The sequence below is a fragment of the Peromyscus maniculatus genome, chromosome 14, assembly GCF_049852395.1.
Source record: "Peromyscus maniculatus bairdii isolate BWxNUB_F1_BW_parent chromosome 14, HU_Pman_BW_mat_3.1, whole genome shotgun sequence".
NCBI lineage: Eukaryota > Metazoa > Chordata > Mammalia > Rodentia > Cricetidae > Peromyscus > Peromyscus maniculatus.
In genome coordinates this window covers 87,391,639-87,417,144 of record NC_134865.1, presented here as the reverse complement: position 1 = coordinate 87,417,144, position 25,506 = coordinate 87,391,639, and the positions used below count along the sequence as shown (strand labels likewise).

General features: G+C 40.1%; 2 gene segments (V, D, J or C); both read left to right on the top strand.

Annotated features, from left to right (window-relative positions):
* The first annotated feature begins 4,262 nt into the window (after positions 1–4,262).
* On the top strand, positions 4,263–7,749 carry LOC102919690 (Ig heavy chain V region 108A-like). The segment is given in 3 exon segments: positions 4,263–4,308; positions 4,392–4,704; positions 7,722–7,749. Coding segments are annotated over 3 exon segments (387 nt in total).
* A 16,983-nt stretch (positions 7,750–24,732) lies between these two features.
* LOC102920001 (immunoglobulin heavy variable 3-49-like) lies at positions 24,733–25,286 on the top strand. The segment is given in 2 exon segments: positions 24,733–24,778; positions 24,883–25,286. Coding segments are annotated over 2 exon segments (450 nt in total).
* Positions 25,287–25,506: the final 220 nt, after the last annotated feature.

The window sequence follows — 25,506 nt, the reverse complement described above, 5'->3', positions numbered from 1 at the left end:
GAATGTCTCTAATAGGGTACATGTGACTATCATTTTTCATACAATGCATGTGCATGTTGGAGGTTTCCATCCTTGCAACGAATACTTTCTGACTCAATTTCCCATGTAATGATTCCTTTGAAGGTGTTTTGTGTACCTTTGGCTTGTGGAAATGTCTTAGTGACCATTTTGCACATGCCAGTGGATGTCATCTACATACTGTTCTAACTCTCTTCCCATTGCCAACAAAGATCCTCATCACAGTTTTCTGCTCTTTGCTGGTGTTTTCTTGTTAACATTGGCCAGATGCTTACTGTGATATGTCTGTTGATAGTGAAGGAAGGAAAGCTGGAATGTTTACCTGTGGTTTAGAGAAGCATTACAAGGAGAAGTGCTATTTGGTTTGGGTTCATTGTTAATGGTCAACAATTTTAGCACATGTTCAAGGAAAAAAGAATCTACTGGTCCAAGGCTAAGTCTTCTTTGGACACTATTATCATGATCACATATATGTGAAGAATTTTGGGAGAACAAATGGATTTTAGAGTGTTACATTAGTGAGATCATAACAAACACAACTCACGAAATAGTAGAGTAGGAAGGTGAAAACCAAGGGATGCACTGTCTGTTATTTAACACAAGCGTGAGCATCAGCCCACATTGCTGTCAGTGACTTGTGATGACCACAGTGAAATTGCAGATTGAGCACACTGTGTCCACCAGGTGTTTGAGGATTAACTTCTGAATACCTCCTATGTCTGTTGAAGGAAAGAGATAAATGTATGTTTAATATTTAATAAATGTGAAAAGAGCTTGTTCTGCTGGCATTTGGGCAAAAAAGTCTTTAATAAAGATATAAGTCCAGGCCGGGCGGTGGTGGCGCACGCCTTTAATCCCAGCACTTGGGAGGCAGAGCCAGGCGGATCTCTGTGAGTTCGAGGCCAGCCTGGGCTACCAAGTGAGCTCCAGGAAAGGCGCAAAGCTACGCAGAGAAACCCTGTCTCGAAAAACCAAAAAAAAAAAAAAAAAGATATAAGTCCAATTGATACAAACCTTTTAAGATGCTAACATTTAGTTACCAAGTCAAGTTGGCCTGATTATGGTCAGTGATAACTGAATTTTAACCAGGCCATGATAGAGGGGTCTCATCAACACTGACATGTGACAATTTTATTGCAAGCAATTGGACTTGCTCTACTCTTATCCAAATGAGAGTATAATGGCAGTTGCCAGAATGAATACAATGGTATATTCCAGGATACAATGACATTTGCAAGTTTAGAGGGTATAAAAGATGAACGTCTAAGACCAATTGCCCTTTCAATCTTCTATATGCTTTGAAGACTTCTAAGAAACGTAGAGAAACAGAGGTAACTTGAAAGCTTCACTGACAGAGGGAATGCCTCAATTTCTTAGGAGCTGAAAGGTGCACAGTGTTCCAGAAACCAAGGACTCTAACCTGGAAACATCTGACATGCCTTACAAAGCAGCTAGACCAGGTCAATTCCATAATTTCTTGGGTTTAGGCAAAAGTAATATGCCTATTTTTTCTTGGCGCAGTGATTTGTCATGCTACAATTTTTTCTAATGACTCTATAATACCAGTGTATAGTGCTGGAGCTGGATCCATCTGCCAACATGGAAGACATTTACAGAAGACCCTTACATTGTGAGAAATATTAATAACAGAAAAAGCACAATTTATAATCAATCTCGGACACATGTTCAGTATTTCCAGAAAAATAAAAGGCCTTTTCTTTGTAATCGAGTTATCTGAGCACTGAAGTTGCAGGCATACATTACTCTTCAAGAGAGTCAGATAAACTTCAGTATAATGATCACAGACCATGAAGAACCACATCCAGAGAGCCCTGGGTTGGAATTGTCTCTCATGGTTCCCACATGGCTGTCTCCAGGTGGAATATGAGTCTGTTTTCAATAGGAAATGGGATAATTATTGAGTAGAGTCATTCTTAAAATCAAAGCTATGGAAGAAGTCAACGTGTGGTTATAAAGAAGCCAAACGATTAGTTTGTGGTGTGATGTATGAATTTATATTTGGCTGGTATATATTCCATCTCTAGATTGATAGTCATAAATCCTATATTCCTTCCTAGAAGAGCATAGTTATGAATATGACTGGCCAATAATAGCTAACCTCCCTGGAACGTGATTGGTTCGGGGAATGCTATATAGTCAGAATGGAACAAATCACAAGCATTTCCTGGGATTGACAGACTGATGCTTGGAATGAAAAGTTTCATTTATGTTTAATTTGTTAAAAGGAGAATGTGTGATATAAGCATGAGCAGAGGCCATACACTGAGGAGGGAGTTTTCCCAAGGAATGAAGACAGAATCAAAGAAAAGACGTGAGAGGAAGACTCCTGCTGATGAAGCCTCACTGTAAAGTCAAGGATGACCTTTGACTTCTGATGCTTCTGCCTCCACTTCCCCAGTGCTAGGGTTCCTCCACTTTATGTGGTGCTAGAGATTTAAAGCAGGGCTTCATGCATGCTAGGCAGCATTCTACCAACTGAACTACATCCTGGAACCTAATATTTTTCTTTTAAATTTTAATAGAGATGTTTATTATTTGTATTTGTTTCTGTACTCACATACACATGTAATGATTTATAAGAAGTCAAAGCCAAACTTTCTGTCTTGTGGGTTCTGAGACTACAACTCAGGGAATCAGGCTCTGCAGCCAGCATCATCCTAGATATACATACATATAGAGAGAAAGTGGGTGAATTTAATGTAGTCTTCAAAGTCACTAGGTCATGTAGACTTTGAACTAGTGTCCTCCTGTCTCGACCTGCTGGGGTTACAGGTATATGATACTATACCTAGCCTCTAATTGGTTTAAAGTGAAGGCATAAGGTGCAGATACAGCTCAGTGGTGGGGTGCTTGCTTAGCATGTACAAGGAGATAGTTTTAGTTTTCAATACTATAGAAGGAAGGGAGGGTGTCAAATCAAGCTGCTTTTTCTATTATTGTCATGCCTACTACATTTTTTTGCACAGCTTTGTGATATTTTGATTAAATTGTGAAAATAAAGCCTGCTTTGAGTCAGAAGGTAGGGGTAGCCAGTAGCTGACCAAAATTAACCATAGACGTTTGGAGCACCATGGACAGATACGAAACAGGAAGTAATAAGGTGAGGCTGAGAGAGGATCTCAGCCCTTTTGGAACGAGGAACAGAAGTGGTAGGAGGTTACTGTTGGCTGCTCCCCTGCTTCTCTGATCTTTCAGGTTATTACACAGACATCTGAATTCTGATTTTTTATTGGTAAAGAATAACGAAATAAACACTTCAGTTTTCTTTGTTAAAAACAAAACAAAACAAAAACAAAAACAAAAACTGAATAAAATAAGCCATACCAACATGCAGACGAGGTCATGACCAGCAGGGGGCACACTTGAACCAATAATCAATAGGACGAAATGAGATGAGGCATTGAGGGGACTCCACAGCCTCTGTGGACTCCTTTCCTTCCTAAAGTCTGTTAGCTGAACACCTGCTGCAGTTGATAGGTGAAGTCTCCATGTTCAAACATAGTAAAAATTCTTTTTTCAACAGTGCACAGATTTATTTTTTTCTCATTTATTTTATTAAGATTTATTTATTTATTTTTGATTTTGTGAAAAACATTTTTATTCAGTATAGTCTAGCCATGGTTTTCCTGTACAACTCCACCCTAATCTTTGCTACCTCCCCACCTCCCAACCACTCAACTCCATAACCTTTTCATCTCTATATTGAATGTTAACAAATAAACAAGAAAGGATTTAAAACCAAATCCAGGAATTACACACCTGCAACCTGCTAGAAAAGCAAATATTAAAAGGTTGCATTTGAAAGAAGATTACAAATGCTCCTAATTTAGGAGTTTTAGAATTTCCAGACACTATTATCCTCATCACAATCACCACTTGAAAATCAATTTTGGCCCAAAGTAGACCAGATGTCTCAGGTTGGAATTCTATTTTTTTTAATTGAGAGATCAGGCCTTGAAGTTATACAAACAGGGTCTGCACAGGTCTTGGGGAAAGATACTTCCTCAGACAGGATGAGGATTTGGATCTCAGCATCCTGCTGCCTGACCCAGGTTTATTCTGCCAACTTCTCCATCTAGACTAGGTCCTTATATATGAAGTATCCTGTGTCATTAATATGCAAATCATGTGAGTCTATAGTGGTAAAGACAGAGATGTCCACACCAAACACCAACTTATGACCAGTGTCCTCTCCACAGTCACTGAGCATACAGGTCCTCACCATGGGATGGAGCTGGATCATCCTCTTCCTCCTGTCAGTAACTACAGGTAAGGGGCTTTCCAGTTCCAAACCTGAAGAAGGAACAGGGACTGAGGTGACAATGACATCCACTCTTCCTTTCTCTCCACAGGTGTCCACTCCCAGGTCCAGCTGCAGCAGTCTGGTCCTGAGCTGAAGAAACCTGGTTCCTCAGTGAAGTTGTCCTGCAAGGCTTCAGGCTACACCTTCACTAACTACTTGATGCACTGGGTGAAGCAGAGGCTTGGACAGGGCCTGGAGTTTATTGGAAATATTTATCCTGGAAATGGTGGTACTGACTACAATCAGAAGTTCAAGGGCAAGGCCAAACTGACTGCAGACACATCCTCCAGCACAGCCTACATGGAGCTTAGCAGCCTGACATCTGAGGACTCTGCTGTCTATTATTGTGGGAGAGACACAGTGTTACAACCCATATCCTGAATGTGTCAGAAACCCTGGAAGAGCTGGAAGCTGCCCTGGGACTGAGATGACAGAGAAGATTAGACTGGAGACTTGCCCAAATATCATCATTCTGAAGCTCCCTTTGTCACTTCATAGTCATTTTTTTCTTTTTTCTAATTAAGAAAATATTTCATTCATTTTACACACCAATCAAAGATCCTCATCTTCCCTACTCCTTCTCCCCAGCCTCTCCCTCCTAACCCACCCCACATTCTCACCCACAAGAAGGCAAGGCCCCCCATGGGAAGACACATTCAGTAGAGGCAGGTCCAAGCTCCTCCCCTGCCTCAAGGCTGCACAAGGTAGTTTGCTCCAAAAAGACTGCTCATGTACCAGGGATGAATGCTGATCATAACATCAGGGGCCCTCACAAGCAGATCAAGCTACATAACTATCTCCCCATGCAGAGGGCCTAGTCCAGTCCCATGAAGTCTCCACAATTGTTGATCCAAATTTCATGAGTTTTCACTAGTTTGGTTTTGTCTTCTCTATAGGTTTCCCCGTCATGATCCTGATGCACTTGTTCATAGAATCCCTCATCTCTCTCTTTGACTAGACTGGAGCTCTGCCTAGTGTTTGGCTGTGGATCTTTGCATCTGCTTCTATCAGTCACTGGAGAAAAACTCTGTGATGACAGTTAGGCTATTCACTGATCTGATCACTGGGGTAAGCCAGTTCAGTTCAGGTACCCTTTCCACTACTTCTTGTAGTCCAACCTGGGGTCATCCTTGAGAATTCCTGTCAAATTCCCTAGCACCGGGTTTCTCTCTATCCCCATGGTTTCTTCCTCCATAATGGTATCTCTTTCATTGCTTTCCCATTCCATCCCAGTTCCAACTCCACCCTTTCTATTCCTTATGTTCTCATCTCCTATCACCTACACTCCATTGCCCACCCCTCATCCCTAGTTTATTCATGAAGATCTCATCTATTTCCCCTTCTCAGGGTGATCCATGCTTCCCACTTGTATCTTCCTTGGTAGCTGGCTACTCTGGGATTGTGGATTATTGTTTAGTTTTCATTTGCTTAACATCTAGTATCCACTTATGAGTGGGTATATACCATGTTTATACTTCTGAGTCTGTGTTACCTCACTCAAGATGATATTTTCTAGTTCCATTCACTTCCCTGAAAAATTCATGATGTCATTGTTTTCCTCTGCTGAGTAGTACTCCATTGTTTATATGTACCACATTCTCTTTATACATTCCTCAGTTGAGGTGTATCTAGGTTGTTGCCAGGTTCTGGCTATTACAAATAATACTGCTATGAACATAGTTGAGCATGTGTCCTTGTGTTATGACTGAGCATTCCTTGGGTATATGCCAAAGAGTGGTGTAGCTGGCTCTTGTGGAACATAGATTCCCAGTTTTCTGAGAAACTGCCACACTGATTTCCAAAGTGGCTATACTAGTTTATACTCCTACCAAAGTGGAGGAGTGTTCCCCTTGCTCCCTATCCTCTCCAACATAAGCTGTCTGCATTGCTTTTGGTCTTAGCCATTCTGACAGGTGTAAGATGGTATCTCAGACAGGTTTTTGTTTGCATTTCCCTGATGCCTAAGGATGTTGAGCAATTCCTTAAATGTCCTTTTGGCCATTAGAGCTTCTTCTGTTGGATATTCTCTGTTTAGCTCTGTAGACCATATTTAAATTAGACTGTTAGGTATTATGATAGGTAGTTTCTTGAGTTCTTTATATTTTCTAGGGTTAAGCCCTCTGTCAGATATGGAGTTGATGAATCCTTTTCCCATCTGTAGGCTGTCGTTTTGTCTTTTTTTTTTCAAGACTGGGTTTCTCTGTGTAGCTTTGAGCCTTTCCTGAATCTCACTCTGTAGACCAGGCTGGCCTTGAACTCACAAAGATCTGCCTGCCTCTGCCTTTCGAGTGCTGGGATTAAAGGCGTGTGCCACCAACACCTGGCAGTTTTCTCTTATAGACCATGTCCTTTGCTCCACAAAAGCTTCTCAGTTCCAGGAGGTCCCATTTATTAATTGTTTCTCTCAGTGTCTGTGCTACTGGTGTTACATTTAGGAAGTAATCTCTGGTGCCAATGCATTCAAGACTATTTCTTACTTTCTGTTCTATCAGGTTAAGAGTAATTGGGTTTATGTTGAGGTCTTTGATTCACTTGGATTTAAGTTTTGTGCACGGTGACAGATAAGGACATATTTGCAGTCTTCTACATGTTGACATCCAGTTATGCCAGCACCATTTGTTGGAGATGCTTTCTTTTTTCCATTGTACAGTTTTGGCTTCTTTGTCGAAAATCATATGTTCTTACATGTGTGGATTAATGTCAGGGACTTCAATTCAATTTCATTGGCCCACATGTCAGTTTTTATGCCAGTACGAAGTTGTTTTTAATACTGTAGCTCTATAGTAGAGTCAGGGATCATGATGCCTACAGCAGTTGCTTTATTGTACAGGATTCTTTTAGCTATCCTGGGTTTTTTGTTTTTCCATGTGTTGAGTATTGTTCTTTCCAGGTCTGTGAAGAATTGTATTAGGATTTTGATAGGGATTGCATTGAATCTGTAGATTGTTTTTGGTAAGATTGCCATTTTTACTATGTTAATTCTACCTATCCGTGAGTTTGGGAGATCTTTCCATTTTCTGATATCTTCTTCAATTTCTTTCTTCAGAAACTTAAAGTTCTTGTCATAAAGGCCTTTCACTTGCTTAGTCAGAGTTACCCCATGGTATTTTATTTTATTTGTGGCTATTGTAAAGGGTAATATTTCTCCAATTTCTTTCTCAGTCTGTTTATCCTTTGTATATCAGAGGGCTACTGATTTTTTAGTTAATCATGTATCCTACCACATTACTGAAGGTGTTTATCAGCTGTAGGAGTTTCCTGGGAGAATTTTGGTGGTCACTTATGTATTATATCATATCATCTGCAAAGAGTGAAAGTTTGCCTTCTTCCTTTTCAATTTGTATCCCCTTGATCTCCTTTTGTTTTCTTATTGCTCTAGCTTGAACTTCAAGTACTATATTGAATAAATATGGGGAGAGCAGACAGCCTTGTCTTGTTCCTGATTTTAGTGGAATCACTTTGAGTTTCTCTCCATTTAATTTAATGTGGGTTGTTGGCTTGATGTAAATTGCCTTTATTATGTTTAGGTATGTTTCTTGTATTCCTGATCTCTCTAGGACCTTTATCATGAAGGGGTGTTGGATTTTGTCAAAGACCTTTTCAGCATCTGATGAAATAATCATTTTTTTTCATTCAGTTGGTTTATATGTTGTATTGCATTGACAGAATTTAGTATGTTGAACCATCCTTGCATCCCTGGGATGAAGACTACTTGATTATGGAGGATAATTTTTTGATGTATTCTTTTATTTGGGTTGCCAACATTTTTTTGAGCATTTTTGCATCAATGTTCATGAGAGAGATTGGTCAGTAATTCTCTTTTTTTGTTGCATCTTTGTGTTGTTTATGTATCAAAATAACTGTAGCCTCATAAAAGGAGTTTGGTAAAGTTCCTTCTGCTTCTAGTGTGTGGAACAATTTGAAGAGTATTGGAATTAACTCTTCTTTGAAATACTAGTAGAATTCTGCATTGAAATCATCTGTTCCTGGGCTTTTTTGGGTTGGGAGACTTTTAATGACTGTTTCTATTTCCTTAGGGGTTATTGGACTATTTAAATAGTTTATCTGGTCTTGACTTAACTTAGGTATGTGGTACATATCCAGAAAATTATCCATTTCTTTTCGATTTTCTAGTTTTTTTGGAGTAGATTTGTTTGAAATATGACCTGATGATTTTCTGGATTTCCTCAGTGTTAGTTGTCATGTCTCCCTTTTCATTTCTGATTTTCTTAATGTGGATGCTCTCTCTCTCTCTGCCTTTTGTTTAGTTTGGATAAGGGCTTGCCTATCTTGTTGATTTTCTCAAAGAACCAACTCTTTGTTTCATTAATTTTTTGTATTGTTGTCTTTGTTTCTATTTTATTGATTTCAGCTCTCAATTTGATTATTTCCTGGCATCTATTCCTTCTGGGTGACTTTGCTTCTTGTTGTTCTAGAGCTTTCAGGTGTGCTGTTAAGTCAGTAGTGAGAGATTTCTCCACCTTCTTTATGTGGGCACTTAGTGCTATGAATTTTTTTTAGCACTGCTTTCATAGCGTCCCATAAGTTTGGGTATCTAATACATTTATTTTCATTAAATTCTAGGAAGTCTTTAATTTCTTTCTTGCTTGCTTGCTTAACCCATTGGAGGTTCAGGGGAGCATTATTCAGTTTCCATGAGATTGTAGGCTTTCTGTAATTTTTTTTCTTTTTTTTAAATTTCATTTTATTTTACAACACCATTCAGTTCAACCTCATAGCCACAGATTCCCCTGTTCTCCCCTTCTCGTCCCCCTCCCCCTCCCCCAGCCCACCCCCTATTCCCACCTCCTCCAGATCAAGGTCTCCCCCGAGGACCAGGATCGACCTGGTAGACTCAGTCCAGGCAGGTCCATTCCCCCCCTCCCAGACCAAGCCAAGTGTCCCTGCATAAGTCCCAGGATTCAAACAGCCAACTCATGCAAGGAGCCTAGGACCCGGCACCAACGCACAGCTGCCTCCCAAACAGATCAAGCCAAATGACTGTCTCACCCATTCAGGGGGCCTGTTCCAGTTGGGGGCCCCTCGGCCTTTGGTTCATAGATCCTGTGCTTCCATTCATTTGGTTATTTGTCCCTGTGCTTTATACAACCTTGGCTTCAACAATTCTCGCTCATAAAAACCCTCTTCTTTCTCACTAATTAGACTCCCAGTGCTCCACCAGGGGCCCAGGCATGGATGTCTGCATCCAGATTCCTCAGTCCTTGGATGGGGTTTATGGCACAACTATCAGGTTTCTGGCCATCCCATCACCAGAGTAGGTCAGTTCCTGCTGTCTCTCGACTATTGCCAGCAGTCTTTTGTGGGGGTATCTTTGTAGATCTCCGTGGGCCTCCCTAGGTCTCTGCTTCCTCCCCTTCTCATGTGGTCTTCATTTACCATGGTCTCCTATTCCTTGTTCTCCCTCTCTTTTCTTGATCCAGCTGGGATCTCCCACTCTCTTTCCCTCGACCGACGCCCTTCATTGTTCCCACTCATGACCAGGCTGTTCATGTAGATCTCGTACATTTCTCCGTGTCTTTTTTGGGGGTCCCGTTTTCCAGGTAGCCTCACTGGTGATGTGAGTAGCAGTCCAGTCATCCTTGTTTCACATCTAGCATATTCTTATGAGTGAGTACATACCACATTTGTCTTTCTGAGTCTGGGTTACCTCACTCAGGATGATTTTTTCTAGATCCATCCATTTGCCTGCAAATGGTATGATGTCATTGTTTTACTCTGCTGAGTAGTATTCCATTGTGTATATGTGCCACAATTTATTTATCCATTCTTCAGTTGAAGGGCATCTAGGTTGTTTCCAGGTTTTGGCTATTACAAACAATGCTGATATGAACATAGCTGAGCAAGTGCTCTTGTGGTATGATTGAGCATTTCTTGGGTATATGCCCAAGAGTGGTATAGCTGGATCTTGGGGGAGATTGATTCCCAAATTTCTAAGAAAGCACCATATTGATTTCCAAAGTGGTTGTACAAGCTTGCATTCCCACCAGCAGTGGAGGAGAGTTCCCCTAGTTCCACATCCTCTCCAGCATAAAGTGTCTACAGTGTTTTTGATCTTAGCCACTCTGACAGGCGTAAGGTGGTATCTCAGAGTTGTTTTGATTTGCATTTCCCTGATGATTAGGGATGTTGAGCAATTCCTTAAATGTCTTTCAGCCATTTGGGTTTCCTCTGTTGAGAATTCTCTGTTTAATTCTAAAGCCCATGTCTCAATTGGACTGTTGGTCATTTTGATGTCTAATTTCTTGAGTTCCTTATATATTCTAGATATCAGTCCTCTATCACATGTGGGGTTGGTGAAGATCTTTTCCCATTCTCTAGGCTGTCGCTTTGCCTTGTTGACCGTATCCTTTGCTCTACAAAAGCTTCTCAGTTTCAAGAGGTCCCATTGATTGATTGTTTGTCTCAGTGTCTGCGCTACTGGTGTTATATTTAGGAAGTGATCTCCTATGCCAATGCGTTCAAGACTACTTCCTACTTTCGCTTCTAGCAGGTTCAGAGTAGCTGGATTTATTTTGAGGTCTTTAATCCACTTGGACTTAAGTTTTGTGCACGGTGACAGATATGGATCTATTTGCAGCCTTCTACATGTTGATATCCAGTTATGCCAGAACCATTTGTTGAAGATGCTTTCTTTTTTCCATTGTACACTTTTGGCTTTTTTGTCAAAAATTATATGTCCATAGGTGTGTGGATTAATGTCAGGGTCTTCAATTCAATTCCATTGGTCCACATGTCAGTTTTTATGCCAATACCAAGCTGTTTTTATTACTGTAGCTCTATAGTAGAGCTTGAAGTTAGGGATTGTGATGCCTCCAGAAGTTGTTTTATTGTACAGGTTTCTTTTTAGCTATCCTGGGTTTTTTGTTTTTCCATATGAAGTTGAGTATTATTCTTTCCAGGTCTGTGAAGAATTGTGTTGGTATTTTGATGGGGATTGCATTGAATCTGTAAATTGCTTTTGGTAAGATGGCCATTTTTACTATGTTAACCCTGCCTATCCATGAGTATGGGAGATCTTTCCATTTTCTGACATCTTCTTCAATTTCTTTTTTCAGGAACTTAAAGTTCTTGTCATATAGGTCCTTCACTTGCTTGGTTAGTGTTACCCCAAGGGATTTTATGTCATTTTTGGCTATTGTAAAGGGTGATATATCTCTAATTGCCTTCTCAGCTTCTTTGTCCATTGTGTATAGGAGGGCTACTGATTTTTTTGAGTTGATCTTGTATCCTGCTATGTTGCTGAAGGTGTTTATAAGCTTTATCAATTCCTGGGTGGAATCTTCGGGGTCACTCAAGTATATTATCATGTCATCTGCAAATAGGGAAAGCTTGACTTCTTCCTTTCCAATTTGAATCCCCTTAATCTCCTTATGTTGTCTTATTGCTCTGGCTAGAACTTCAAGTACTATATTGAATAAGTATGGGGAGAGTGGACAGCCTTGCCTCGCTCCTGATTTTAGTGGAATTGCTTTGAGTTTCTCTCCATTGAATTTGATGTTGGCTGTTGGTTTGGTATATATTGCCTTTATTATGTTTAGGTATGTTCCCTGTATTCCTGATCGGTCCAAGACTTTTATCATGAAGGGGTGTTAGATTTTGTCAAATGCCTTTTCTTCATCTAGTGAGATGATCATGTGGTTTTTTTTCTTTGAGTTTGTTTATATGGTGTATTACATTGATGGACTTTCGTATGTTGAACCACCCTTGCATCACTGGGATCAAGCCTACTTGATCATGGTGGATAATTGTTCTGATGTGTTCTTGGAGTCTGTTTGCCAGTATTTTATTGAGTATTTTTGCATCAATGTTCATGAGGGAGATCGGTCTGTAGTTCTCTTTCTTTGTTGCATCCTTGTTTGGTTTAGCAATCAGGGTAATTGTAGCCTCATAGAAGGAGTTTGGTAATGTTCCTTCTGTTTCTATTATGTGGAACAATTTAGAGAGTATTGGTATTAACTCTTCTTTGAAGATCTGGTAGAATTCTGCGCTGAAACCATCTGGTCCTGGGCTTTTTTTGGTTGGGAGACTTTTAATGACTGTTTCTATTTCCTTAGGGGTTATTGGACTATTTAAATAGTTTATCTGGTCTTGATTTAACTTAGGTATGTGGTACCTATCTAGAAAAATGTCCATTTCTTTTAGGTTTTCCAGTTTTGTGGAGTAGAAGTTTTTGAAATATGACCTTATAGTTCTCTGGATTTCCTCAATGTCTGTTGTTATGTCCCCTTTTCATTTCTGATTTTGTTGATTTGGATTCTCTCTCTCTGTCTTTTGGTTAGTTTGGATAAGGGCTTGTCTATCTTGTTGATTTTCTCAAAGAACCAACTCTTTGTTTCATTAATTCTTTGTATTATTCTCTTAGTTTCTAATTTATTAATTTCACCTCTCACTTTGATAATTTCCTGGCGTCTATTCTTCCTGGGAGACTTTGCTTCTTCTTGTTCTAGAGCTTTCAGATGTGCTGTTAAGTCACTAGTGTGGGATTTCTCCAACTTCTTTATGTGGGCATTTAGTGCTATGAATTTCCCTCTTAACACTGCGTTCATAGTGTCCCATAAGTTTGGGTATGTGGTGTCTTCATTTTCATTGATCTCTAGGAAGTCTTTAATTTCTTTCTTTATTTCTTCCTTAACCCATTGGTGATTCAGTTGGGCATTATTCAGTTTCCATGAGATTGTAGGTTTTCTGTAGTTTTTGTTGTTGTTGAAATCTAACTTTAAACCATGGTGGTCTGATAGAACACAGGAGGTTATTCCAATTATTTTGTATCTGTTGAGATTTGCTTTGTGGCCAAGTATGTGGTCGATTTTAGAGAAAGTTCCATGAGGTGCTGAGAAGAATGTATATTCTTTCTTGTTAGGATGGAATGTTCTGTAGATATCTATTAGGTCCAATTGGGTCATGACATCAGTTAAGTCCTTTATTTCTCTGTTAAGTTTCAATTTGGGAGATCTGTCCAGTGGTGAAAGTGGGGTGTTGAGATCTCCCACTATTAATGTGTGGGGTTTTATATGTGGTTTAAACTTTAGTAATGTTTCTTTTACATATGTGGGTGCCCTTATGTTTGGGGCATAAATGTTCAGAGTTGAAACTTCATCTTGGTGGATCTTAACTGTGATGAGTATGTAATGCCATTCTTGATCTCTTTTGATTGATTTTAGTTTGAAGTCTATTTTGTTGGATATCAGGATGGCTACACCCGCTTGTTTCTTAGAACCATTTGATTGGAAAGTCTTTTCCCAGCCTTTTATTCTTAGGTAGTGTCTGTCTTTGAATTTGAGATGTGTTTCTTGTATGCAGCAGAAAGATGGGTCCTGCTTACGTATCCATTCTGTAAGTCTATGTCTTTTTATAGGTGAATTAAGTCCATTGATATTAAGGGATATTAACGACCAGTGATTCTTCATCCCTGTTATTTTTGGTGGTAGTGTGTGTGTACTTTCTTCTTTGGGGTTTACTGTTGTGGCTTTATCTATTGCCTGTGTTTTTGAGTGTGTATCTGACTTCCCTAGGTTGGAATTTTCCTTCTAGTGCTTTCTGTAGGGCTGGGTTTGTGGATAGGTATTGTTTAAATCTGGCTTTGTCTTCGAATATCTTGTTCCTTCCGTCTATCATGATTGAAAGTTTTGCTGGGCATATTAGTCTGGGCTGACATCCATGGTTTCTTAGTGTCTGCATTACATCTGTCCAGGTCCTTCTGGCTTTCAAAGTCTCCATTGAGAAGTCAGGTGTTATTCTGATGGGTTTACCTTTATAGGTCACTTGGCCTTTTTCCTTGGCTGCTCTTAATATTCTTTCTTTATTCTGTACATTTAGTTGTTTAATTATTATGTGTCGAGGAGACTTTTTTTGGGGTCTAGTCTGTTTGGTGTTCTATAGGCTTCTTGCATATTCATAGGCATTTCCTTCTTTAAGTTGGGAAAGTTTTCTTCTATAATTTTGTTGAATATATTTTCTGTGCCTTTGAGTTGGTATTCTTCACCTTCTTCTATCCCTATAATTCGTAGGTTTGGCCTTTTCATGGTGTCCCAAATTTCTTGGACACTTTGGTTCATGACGTTGTTGGCTTTAGTGTTTCCTTTGACTGATGAAACTATTTCTTCTACTGTATCTTCAATGTCAGAAATCCTCTCTTCCATCTCTTGCATTCTGTTGGTTATACTTGCATCTGAAGTTCCTGATCTTTTACTCAGGTTTTCTATTTCCAGCATTCCCTCTGTTTGTGTCTTCTTCATTTTTTCAATTTCCCTTTTCAGTTCTTGGACTGTTTCCTTTGTTTGTTTCATTGCTTTTTCATGATTTTCTTTCAGTGCTTTATTGTTTTCTTCCAGTACTTTATTGTTTTCTTGCAGGACTTTATTGTTTTCTTCCAGGACTTTATTGTTTTTTTGCAGGGCTTTATTGTTTTCTTCTAATTTGTTTGCCCTTTCCTCTAGTTGTTTACAGCATTCTTCCAATTTTCTTGTCTTTTCCTCTATACAAGCCTCTACCTTCTTCATGATGTTATTCATAAGGCTACTTTCTTCTGCTTCTTCCAATTTTTGATGTTCAGGTCTAGATGTTGGAGGCGGGCTAGGTTCTGGTGATGCTGTATTGCTCTTCATTTTGTTGTATGTACTTCTGCCTTGACATCTGCCCATCTCCTTGTGGTTCCTTCTTGGTTTTATCATTGTACTTGTTTCAGAAAGAGCTGACAGATTCAGGAAGTCCCTCTATCTTGTCCAAAAGGGAGTTCTCTTGTCCAACTCTGGTCCAGAAGGGAAGTCGGGGGCAGGATGGGAGTTGGTGGCCGGTCTCTAAATCTCAGGAAGTGGCTGGGGTCTCAGGCAGATGGGCGTGGGGGCAGGGCGTGGAGATTGCAGGGGCTGCCGGGGGGCTTGGAAAAGGGGATCCCTCCTGGTGGGGCTAGAAGGGGACCCGCCCCGTGCCTAGAACCTGTGGCCAAGTTGGGCAGGTCTTCTCAGAGTGGCTGGTGCCCAGGGATGGGGTCCGGGTTGGACCCGGATACTCACCTATGGTCCAGAACGGAAGTCAGGAGCTGGCTTTCTGTAATTTTTGTTGTTGAAATCTAACTTTAAGCAATCATGGTTCAATAGAATATGAGGGGTTATTCTATTTTTTTTTGTATGTGTTGAGATTTGTTTTGTGACTGAGTATTGGTCAATTTTAGAAAAGGTTCAAAGGGGTGCTGAAAAGAAGTTATATTAGGTATATTTTTTGTTAGGGTGAAATGTTCTGTAGATATAGATATAGAAAAGGTTCAAAGGGGTGCTGAAAAGAAGTTATATTAGGTATATTCTTTTTTGTTAGGGTGAAATGTTCTGTAGATATATATTTTGGTCCATTTGAGTCATAACATCTACTATTTCCCTTATTTCTCTGTTAAGTTTCAGTCTGGCAGGTCTGTACAGTGGTGAGAGTGGGGTATTGAAGTCTCCCATTATTAATGTGGGGGCTGTTGTGTGATTTAAGCTTCAGTAATAATTCTTTTACACATGAGGGTGCTTTTGTATTTGGGGCATCCATGTTCAGAATTGAAACTTCATCTTGGTGGATCTTTCGTGATGAATATGTAATGTCCTTCTCAATCTCTATTGACTGATTTTAGTTTGAAGTCTATTTTGTTTGATATTAGGATAGCTATGCCAAATTGCGTCTTAAGTTCATTTGATTGGAAAGTCTTTTCCCAGTCTTTTACTCTGAGATAATATCTGTCTTTGAAGTTGAGGTGTGTTTCTGGTATGCAGCAGAAGGATAGGTCCTGATATCATATCCATTCTGTTAGTCTTTGTCTTTTTATAGCTGAATTGAGTCCATTGATATTAAGGGATACTAATGATTAGTGATTGTTGATTCCTGTTATTTTTTTTTTGGTGTTAGTGTGTGTGTATTTCTCTTCTTTGGGGTTTACTGTTGTGGTGTTATCTATTGCCTGTGATTTCATGGGTGTATCTGACTTCCTTAAGTTCGTATTTTCCTTCTAGTGCTTTCTGTAGGGCTGCAATTATAGATAGGTGGATAGGTATTGTTTAAATCTGTTTTTATCTTGGAATGTCTTGTTTAGTCCATCTATGGTGATTGAAAGTTTTGCTGGTTATATTATTCTAGGCTGGCATTCATGGTCTCTTACTATCTGCATCATATCTGTCCAGGACCTTCTGTCTTTCAGAGTCTCCGTTGAGAAGCCATTGTTATTCTGATAGGTCTGTCTTTATACGATATTTGGCCTTTTTCCTTTGCTGCTATTAATATTCTTTATTCTGTTTATTTATTAGTTTAATTATCATGTGGTGAGGGGACATTTTGGGTGTGGTCTAGTCAATTAGGTATTCTATAAGCTTCTTGTATTTTCATAGGTATTTTCTTCTTTAAGTTGGGAAAGTTTTCTTCTATAATATTGTTGAATATATTTTCTGTGCTTTTGAGTTGGTATTCTCCTTCTTCTATCCCTAATATTCTTAGGTTTGGACTTTTCATGGTGTCCCAGATTTCCTGGACATTTTATGTTATGACTGTTTTGGGTTTGGTGTTTTCCTTTTCTTTTTTTTTTCTTTTCTTTTTTTTCTTTTGGTTTTTTCAAGACAGGGTTTCTCTGTGTAGCTTTGCGCCTCTCCTGGAACTCACTCTGTAGCCCAGGCTGGCCTGGAACTCACAGAGATCCACCTGGCTCTGCCTCCCGAGTGCTGGGATTAAAGGCATGAGCTACCACCGCCCGGTGGGTTTGGTGTTTTCTTTGACTGACAAATCTATTTCCTCTATTCTATACTGGACAGCAGAGATTCTCTTCTATCTCTTGTGTTCTATTGGTTATACTTCCATGTGTGTTTCCTATTCGTTTACTCAGATTTTCTATTTCCAGCCTTCCCTCTGTTTGTGTCTCCTTTATTGTTTCTATGCCACTTTTCATGTTTTGAACTGCTTTCTTCACATGTTTAATTGCTTTTTCATGGCTTTCTTTAAGGGATTTATTGATTTCTTCCAATTTTTTGTTTGTCTTTTCCTCAATTTCTTTAAGGGAATTTTTCATTTCCTCTTTAAATGCCTCTAACATCTTCATGAAGTTATTTTTAAGGTAACTTTCTTCTGCTTCTTGTACATTATGATGTTCAGGTCTTTCTGTTGCAGAAGGGATAGTTTCTGGTGATGCCATATTGTTCTTTATGCTGTTGTATGTATTTTTGCACTGGTATCTACCCTTCTCTTCCTCCAATAGGTGCAAGAGGTGCCTGTGTCTGAGAAAGCTGCTATTGGTCCAGTCTGTGCTTGTGTGTGTGTCTCAAGGGGCCCCTCTGGGTCCAAACTTAGCTCTTGGTTTAATTGGAGCTGGCATTTTCTGTATCTCAGGGAGATGCTCTTGATCTAGTCCAAGCTGGCTGGTTCTGTGGCTCAGTAAGCCACTGGTGTTGAAGGAGGATGGATATTGGGGCAGGACATGGGTCTTGCAAATCAGTGTGTCCAATGGAGGGTTTTGGTGGGAGAACCTGCTCCCAGGAGTCTTCCCTGCTGGTCAGCAACTCTTGGTCCAATGAGAGCAGGGAGATTCTGTGTCTCAGGAAGCCACTGGGGTCACATGGGGATAGGTATTGGGGTTTTACATGGGTCCTGCAGATTACAGTGTCTGATTGGGGGTTTTGGTGGGGGAGCCTGCCCACTGGATGTTTCCCTGCTGGTAGGCAACTGGGTCAGAGATGGGTGGGGGTTCCTGGGGACTGGCTGTATCCCAGGGCCTAGGCCTGGGTCGGAGAAGAATCACTCATCTCTTGGTCCAATCCACTTCACAGTCTTATGGAGTCTATGTAAACTTTTCAAAAGGACTGCTGGAAGTAAAGTGAGGCTGATTCAGAATGCTCCTAGAGTGCACCATACCTTGACCAGATCTTTCTCAGTGACCACATATTGACATGACCCTTCATTAATAAAGTAAAAAAAAAAAACAAGCTGTGGCAACACTTTATCATATATATGGTAATATATTATAATATAGTATATATATATATATATATATATATATATATCAGACCTATATAATTACATGATATATGAAACATAAGGTGTAGCTAGGGTTTTCCTGCCTTGCCCACAGTCAGGACAAATCTTTCTCACCTGCCAGTCCCACAGCTGCTCAGACCCAACCAAGTAAACACAGAGAATTATATTGCTTACAACTGTATGGCTGTGGCAGGCTTCTTGCTAACTGCTCTTATAGCTTAAATTAATCCATTTCCATAAATCTATACCTTGCCATGTGGCTCGTGGCTTACCAGCATCTTCACATGCTGCTTGTCTTGGCGGCAGCTGGAAGTGACTCCTTCTGCGTTCCTGTTTTTTCTTTTCTCCTCTCTGTTAGTCCCACCTATACTTCCTGCCTAGCCATGGGCCAATCAGTGTTTTATTTATTGACCAATCAGAGCAACACATTTGCCATACAGAACATCCCACAGCAATCAGATATGCAAGACACTGGGAATGTTGAAGGAGTAGTTGAGAATAAACTATTAATATTATTATTTTGGCCAGTAAAATACAAATCAATCAACAATATCAGCACAAACAAAATCCCCTTTCAAAATTCAGTTTGATTTACCTGACATATCAAATACTTTGTTCTCTCCTCTAGATTTGTAAATGGTCACTTTTCCTTTCACAATAAATGCCATTTTATATATTTATTTATAGTTAAGTGTAATCCTGAATTACTTTTGGTAGTAGCAATCAAATTACTTATTATTGTAGAGTTAGAGATGGAGCTGAATGTCATGGAGTGGAGTCCTCAGGGTGTGGAAATTGCTACTTTGGCAACAAGCTTGGCTCCTGCTTAGATAACATTAGGGCCAAAGCAGTGTGATTTCAGCTGGGAATGTAAGAGCCTTCTTCATGTCATCAGGAGCACTGGGTGCTCATTCCTCTGTTTTCTAAAATGGGATTGAATGATGTGATTGTTTGGTTTCTGTTAGATTTGAACTAGAGGGACCCATACAAGGTTCAAGGGGCTGACTTCCAACAGGACAGGCTGCATTTTTCAAGGAGAGACCATGCTTCCATTCTTCACAGAATTCCATGGCATGGCTGTCCTGATGCATCACAGTGATACTAGGTTCCCAGGACAACCTTCCTGACCTGTACAGAATTGCTGAGAGATTTTAAAACTGACTACAAGCATTTCAGAGTCTTCCATACATTGGCGTGAGATTAATCTGTTGGAGACCATGTCCTGTCAAAGTAAACACAGAGGGACAGAATCAGAAATTGTATATTATCATTTTCAAATGACATCAACTCCATATTATCCATAGTGTTGTTACATACTTTTGCCAAGAGACAGCAAAAAGAGAACACCAAAATAAATTAGTTATATGGAGTCTGGGGAGTAAGTGCAGAGGAACCAGAAAGGGTGTTTCCTGACTCTACTCAAAGTTTTTACTCTCATTTAAACACACATGAGGACTAGAAGACCATCTCCTGTGGCAGTTACAAGTCTCCTCTAGAAGGAATCAACATCTGACAGGGAGAAATTCAGGTAAGTCCTAGAATCTAGATCAATCGCCTGGGAATGCTACAGAAATGGAAATGACATAATTCAAAGGCCTTCTTAAGTTATCATGAAGACAATTTACCTCATAGTAGAACAAATTCATCAGTTGGGAAACTAGAGTCTGACAATCTTGTATTATGGAGAGCAATTTCATGTCCTTTTATGCTGAGTTTTAGCCCCATCAGTATGGAGTGTCATGTCCAAGGGAGGATGCAGGACTAGAGACATGGAATGACACAAAGCAAAGAACCTAGGGTGAAGACTCTATATTTCCCTCCACTTTTTGGAACTCACTGACTTGATTCCTTTATTACTTTGATAATGTTGAAAAATAGTGACCTGATATACAGGAGTGCTACAACTCAACACAGCCCACACCAGGCTAATAATAAAATTAGAGTACGAATTTTAGAATTTTTTCACAGAAAAATAATACTCTAAGGAATTTACATATAATTGTTTTTAAATACTGGGTATCACATACAAGTCATTTTGCATGAATCTACACTAAGGTACATACTTGAAACAAATGTCTTCAATTTATTGTCATGATTCAACATACATAAACTTTGCTAGTCTTTGTAAATTTATCAAAATTTTATCATAATGACCTCTGTGAAGAAAATAAGGCAGAGGGGTGTCTTGCAAAATACACAATGAAATAAAACATTGAGCTTTGTAACCAATATGTAATATGTAATAGGTAATTATTTAATTTCTTCCCAATAACTCAGGTTTGACTGTTTTGTTTGCTCTAGGCAATCAGATGTCTAATACTTCCACCACAAAACTACTTATACAGCAGCAGCAAATGCAAACAAAGCCTCCCCCTGACCACCCAGCTCTGGCTGAGGAACGCAGCCCTGGATACCGTAGTTTCACCATTCAGTGTTTAACACTGAACACACATCACTTACTAAGGAGTTGTGTGTGAGAAGAGATTTCCTTGTGACATTTAAAATTAAATATTTTTTGAGAATTTTCTTAACCCTAGTATTGTACACATCAATATACCCACTCAAATTCTTCCCATGTCCAACTTTCACTCCTTCACAAATTCACAAGTTCTTCAACTTAATACAAATATTTGCTCTGTGTGTGTGTGTGTGTGTGTGTATGTGTGTGTATGTATGTGTGTGTGTGTATCATACAGAGCCCAGTTATGGTTATGTATATGCACATGTGTTTAGAGCAGTAAACTTGGAATTGAATATCCTATAAGGGAGTTTGTCCTTGAAGAAAAAAGATTCTCCTTCCCTCAGCAGTCATTGTTTATCTGTAATTCCTCCTCACTGAGGGGGAGGGAACTGACAGGTTTCTTCCTGTACTAAGGAGGTCTAGTTTAGGCATCAATATTGTAGAGATTTCAATGGTACAGCAGCCGTGTCTTGCACAGAAGAGACCATCTCACAGTGGCATTCTGGTCCACTAGACCTTTAAATCTTTCTGTCTTCTACTCAGATCTTTCCCTGGGCCTTCATATAGAATTTACATTGAAAATGTATCAAGTGTACTTGGCCATCCCAGGGTAATTTATTCTGTGCATGTTTACCTGATTTGGATCTCTGTAATAGTTTTTATCTGCAATTAAAAACAAGAGCCTCATTAATGAGAGAGTTAGAACTTTCACGGAGGGTATTATGATATGTTTTTAAAACACAGTTAGAAACATATTTGTTCCAGCTAGGAACTCCCGCTCTCTTTCCCTCGACCCTCGCCCTTCATTGCTCCCACTCATGTCCAGGCTGTTCATGAAGATCTCAGCCATTTCTCCGTGTCTTTCTTGGGGTCCTGTTTTCCAGGTAGCCTCAATGGTGATGTGAGTAGCAGTCCAGTCATCCTTGTTCCACATCTAGTATCCTCCTATGAGTGAGTACATACCATATATGTTTTTCTGAATCTGGGTTACCTCACTCAGGATGATTTTTTCTAGATCCATCCATTTGCCTGCAAACCTCATGATGTCATTGTTTTTCTCTGCTGAGTAGTATTTCCTTGTGTATATGTGCCACAATTTATTTATCCATTCTTCAGTTGAAGGGGATCAAGGTTGTTTCCAGGTTTTGCCTATTACAAACAATGCTGATATGAACATAGCTGAGCAAGTGCTCTTGTGGTATGATTGAGCATTTCTGGGGTATATGCATTCCCCCCAGCAGTGGAGGAGAGTTCCCCTCATTCCACATCCTCTCCAGCATAAAGTGTCTTCAGTGTTTTTGATCTTAGCCATTCTGACAGGCATAAGGTGGTATCTCAGACTTGTTTTGATTTGCATTTCCCTGATGATTAGGGATGCTGAGCAATTCCTTAAATGTCTTTCAGCCATTTGAGTTTCCTCTGTTGAGAATTCTCTGTTTAGTTCTAAAGCCCAATTCAAGAAAAGAGAGGGAGAACAAGGAATAGGAGACCATGGTAAATGAAGACCACATGAGAAAAGGAAGAAACAAGGAGCTAAAGAGGCCCACAGAAATCCACAAAGATACCCCCACAAAAGACTGCTGGCAATGGTCGAGAGACAGCCGGGACTGACCTACCCTGGTGATGGGATGGCCAAAAACCCTAATAGTTGTGCCAGAAACCCCACCCAAGGACTGAGTAATCTGAATGCAGACATCCACGGCTAGGCCCTGGGTCGAGCACTGGGAGTCTAATTAGCGAGAAAGAGGAGGGTTTATATGAGTGAGAATTGTTGTAGCCAAGGTTGGATAAAGCACAGGGACAAATAACCAAATGAATGGAAACACATGAACTATGAACCAAAGGCTGAGGGGCCTCCAGCTGGATCAGGTCCTCTGAATAGGTGAGACAGTAGATTGGCTTGATCTGTTTGGGAGGCATCTAGGCAGTGGTACCAGGTCCTGGGCATCTTGCATGAGTTAGCTGTTTGAAACCTGGAACTTATGCAGGGACTCTTGGCTCAATCTGGGAGGGGACTGGACCTGCCTGGACTAGGTCTATTAGGTCAATCCCAGTCCTCGGGGCAGACCTTGATCTGGAGGAGATGGGAATGGGTGGTGGGCTGGGGGGAAGGGGAGGGGGGCAGGAAGGGAGAAAACAAGGGAATCTGTGGCTGTTATGTAGAACTGAATAGTATTGTAAAATAAAAATAATAAAAATTAAAATAAAAAAATTAAAAAAAAAACATATTTGTGTCTTGAAGGAAGGACTCCATTGTACATTGTAGGTCCAAGTGTTTGTAGCTGGGTTGCTGTTTACCTTTCTGCTTGGATACCACGCAGTCAGAGAACATTGTGTTGGAGTAACAAAAAATCTGTTTGTACTTTAGGACTACTTCATGAGCATATGCCCATTCTTGACACTGCTCAGGTAACCGAGAAGCTGCTACTAGATAGCCCTGGGAATGTGGAGAAAACCCAAACCCCTCTTCTGCTAAAGAAGGCATAGGGTGGAAAGATTCTGAAAAGGCTCTGTAGTCTAGCAATACTGAGAAGCAAAAACAATGAGGAGAAGGAGGCCTACGTGCTAAGTAAAAACAATGTCTAAACAGAACTTCAGACAAACAAGACCATGGTGAAGACTGCCTAAGATGTGGGAAAGAGCAATGATAACATGATGGCATGAGGAGGAAGATCACAGGAAGAGTGGATTGTAGGAAAGGAAGGTGATGGATTACCTGGTGGTCCAGGGCAGGCAACTCTCTCAAGGTCCAGGTGGATCTTTGCTATGGAAAACAGTAGACATGGCTAGTAATGAGAGAAAGGCAAGTTCTTGAAGATCTGGAGAGCAGGCGGATATGCTCTCCAGCAGACGGATATGGCATGGAAAGAAATAGGCCTACTGGGTTTCTCAGGAAGGTCACAGAAGAGCTGGAAGTTCCTTTGTAATGGGGAAGAGCAGGTCTATATGGTAGATGGGGAAGATCAGCCCTGATGGAGCTAAATGATAAACACAGGTCTTCAAATGTGTTTTTATCATTATTAAAAAATAATCTCAAATGATAATTATATTTATATAATAGTTCTTTCATTGTTTGAGGATCAAGCTTCAAGCTCTATGCATAACTCACTGTACCACTTATCTATGGCCTAAAGCACACTTGGTTGATTCCAATTAATGAACAAATTCATTAATTACTGAATTGACAGGCTTTCTCTGTGTAGCTTTGGACGCTGTCCTGGAATTCTCTCTATATACCTGGCTGGCCTGGAACTCACAGAGAACTTCCTGCCTCTATTTCCTAAGCACTGGGATTAAAGGTGTGGTCAAAAACCACCTGACTAATATAACATTACCTAAATGTTTATATTTTAGTTTTTTATCTTAACTTCATTTGAATAAATTTAATAATTGTGAAAACACAGCAGAAACTTTTACAACTACAGAGCACAGTAAAGTATAGCTGAATACTTATATTTCTATGCAAAATCACAAATTCATACTAAATAACTGTCTTCTTTTCATCCCTTCTTTCTTCTCTTTTCTCAGTTGGCACACACTTTCATACAGACCAAGCAGAACTCAAACCCATGATTCTCCTGCTCCAACCTCTTGCCTAGCATTGCAATGATGGGAACGAACACAGGTCTTCAAGAATGCAAAAAATACTCTATCAACTAGGCTACATGCCTCAGAAAATAATTGATACTTTGATGTTATAAATGCCACTTAGATTCTTACTTCACTCAGACAACTGAAGCATTATTCATCTTCTCTAAGGTTCCTGCTCTAGTTCATGATATAGCAGGAAAACATGCAAATATTTTTCTCCTCTGCTCATGAAAACCAGCCCTGACCCTACAGCTCTGACAGAGGAACCCAACTCGGGGTTGACAAGTTCTCTCATTCAGTGTTTACCACTGAACACAGAACTTCCAGCATGGAGTTGAGACTGAGCTGGGTTTTCCTTCTTGCTCTTTTAAAAGGTAATTTACAGATAAGGAGAGATACTGGGTGTGTGAGTGGACATGAGTGTGAGGGTCAGTGGATATCTGTGAGAGCTTATTAACAGGATTTTCTGCTTTTTCAGGTATCCAGTGTGAGGTGCAGCTGGTGGAATCTGGGGGAGGCTTAGTGCGCCCTGGACAGTCCCTGAAACTCTCCTGTACAGCCTCTGGATTCACATTCAGTAACTATTGGATGAACTGGGTCCGCCAGGCTCCAGGAGAGGGGCTGGAGTGGGTTGCACAAATTAGAAACAAAGCTTATAATTATGCAACATACTATGCGGAGTCTGTGAAAGGCAGATTCACCATCTCAAGAGATGATTCCAAAAGCAGCCTCTACCTGCAAATGAGCAGCTTAAGAGCCGAAGACACCGCCATTTATTTCTGTACTAGTCACAGTGAGGGATCTTCAGTGAGGACCCAGACACAAACCTCCCTGCAGCAGTGCTCAGAACCAGCAGGTGGCGCAGAGCGCACACGGAGATGAGGAGCAGTTCAGATCAGGAGCAGAAACAGTTGATTGCTGTTTATTTGGTCACAGCTGTCGCTCCATCTACTCATTTCTCAGAATGTTCTCTACATTTATGCTTTGTGAAAACTGTTCTGCTTTTCTGAAGTTTTAAATATGTACATCACACAGTCTAACATGAACTATGTGTGGAAAATCACCTCTGATTGCAGAAATGACTCTGCTCAGGTCATCAGGA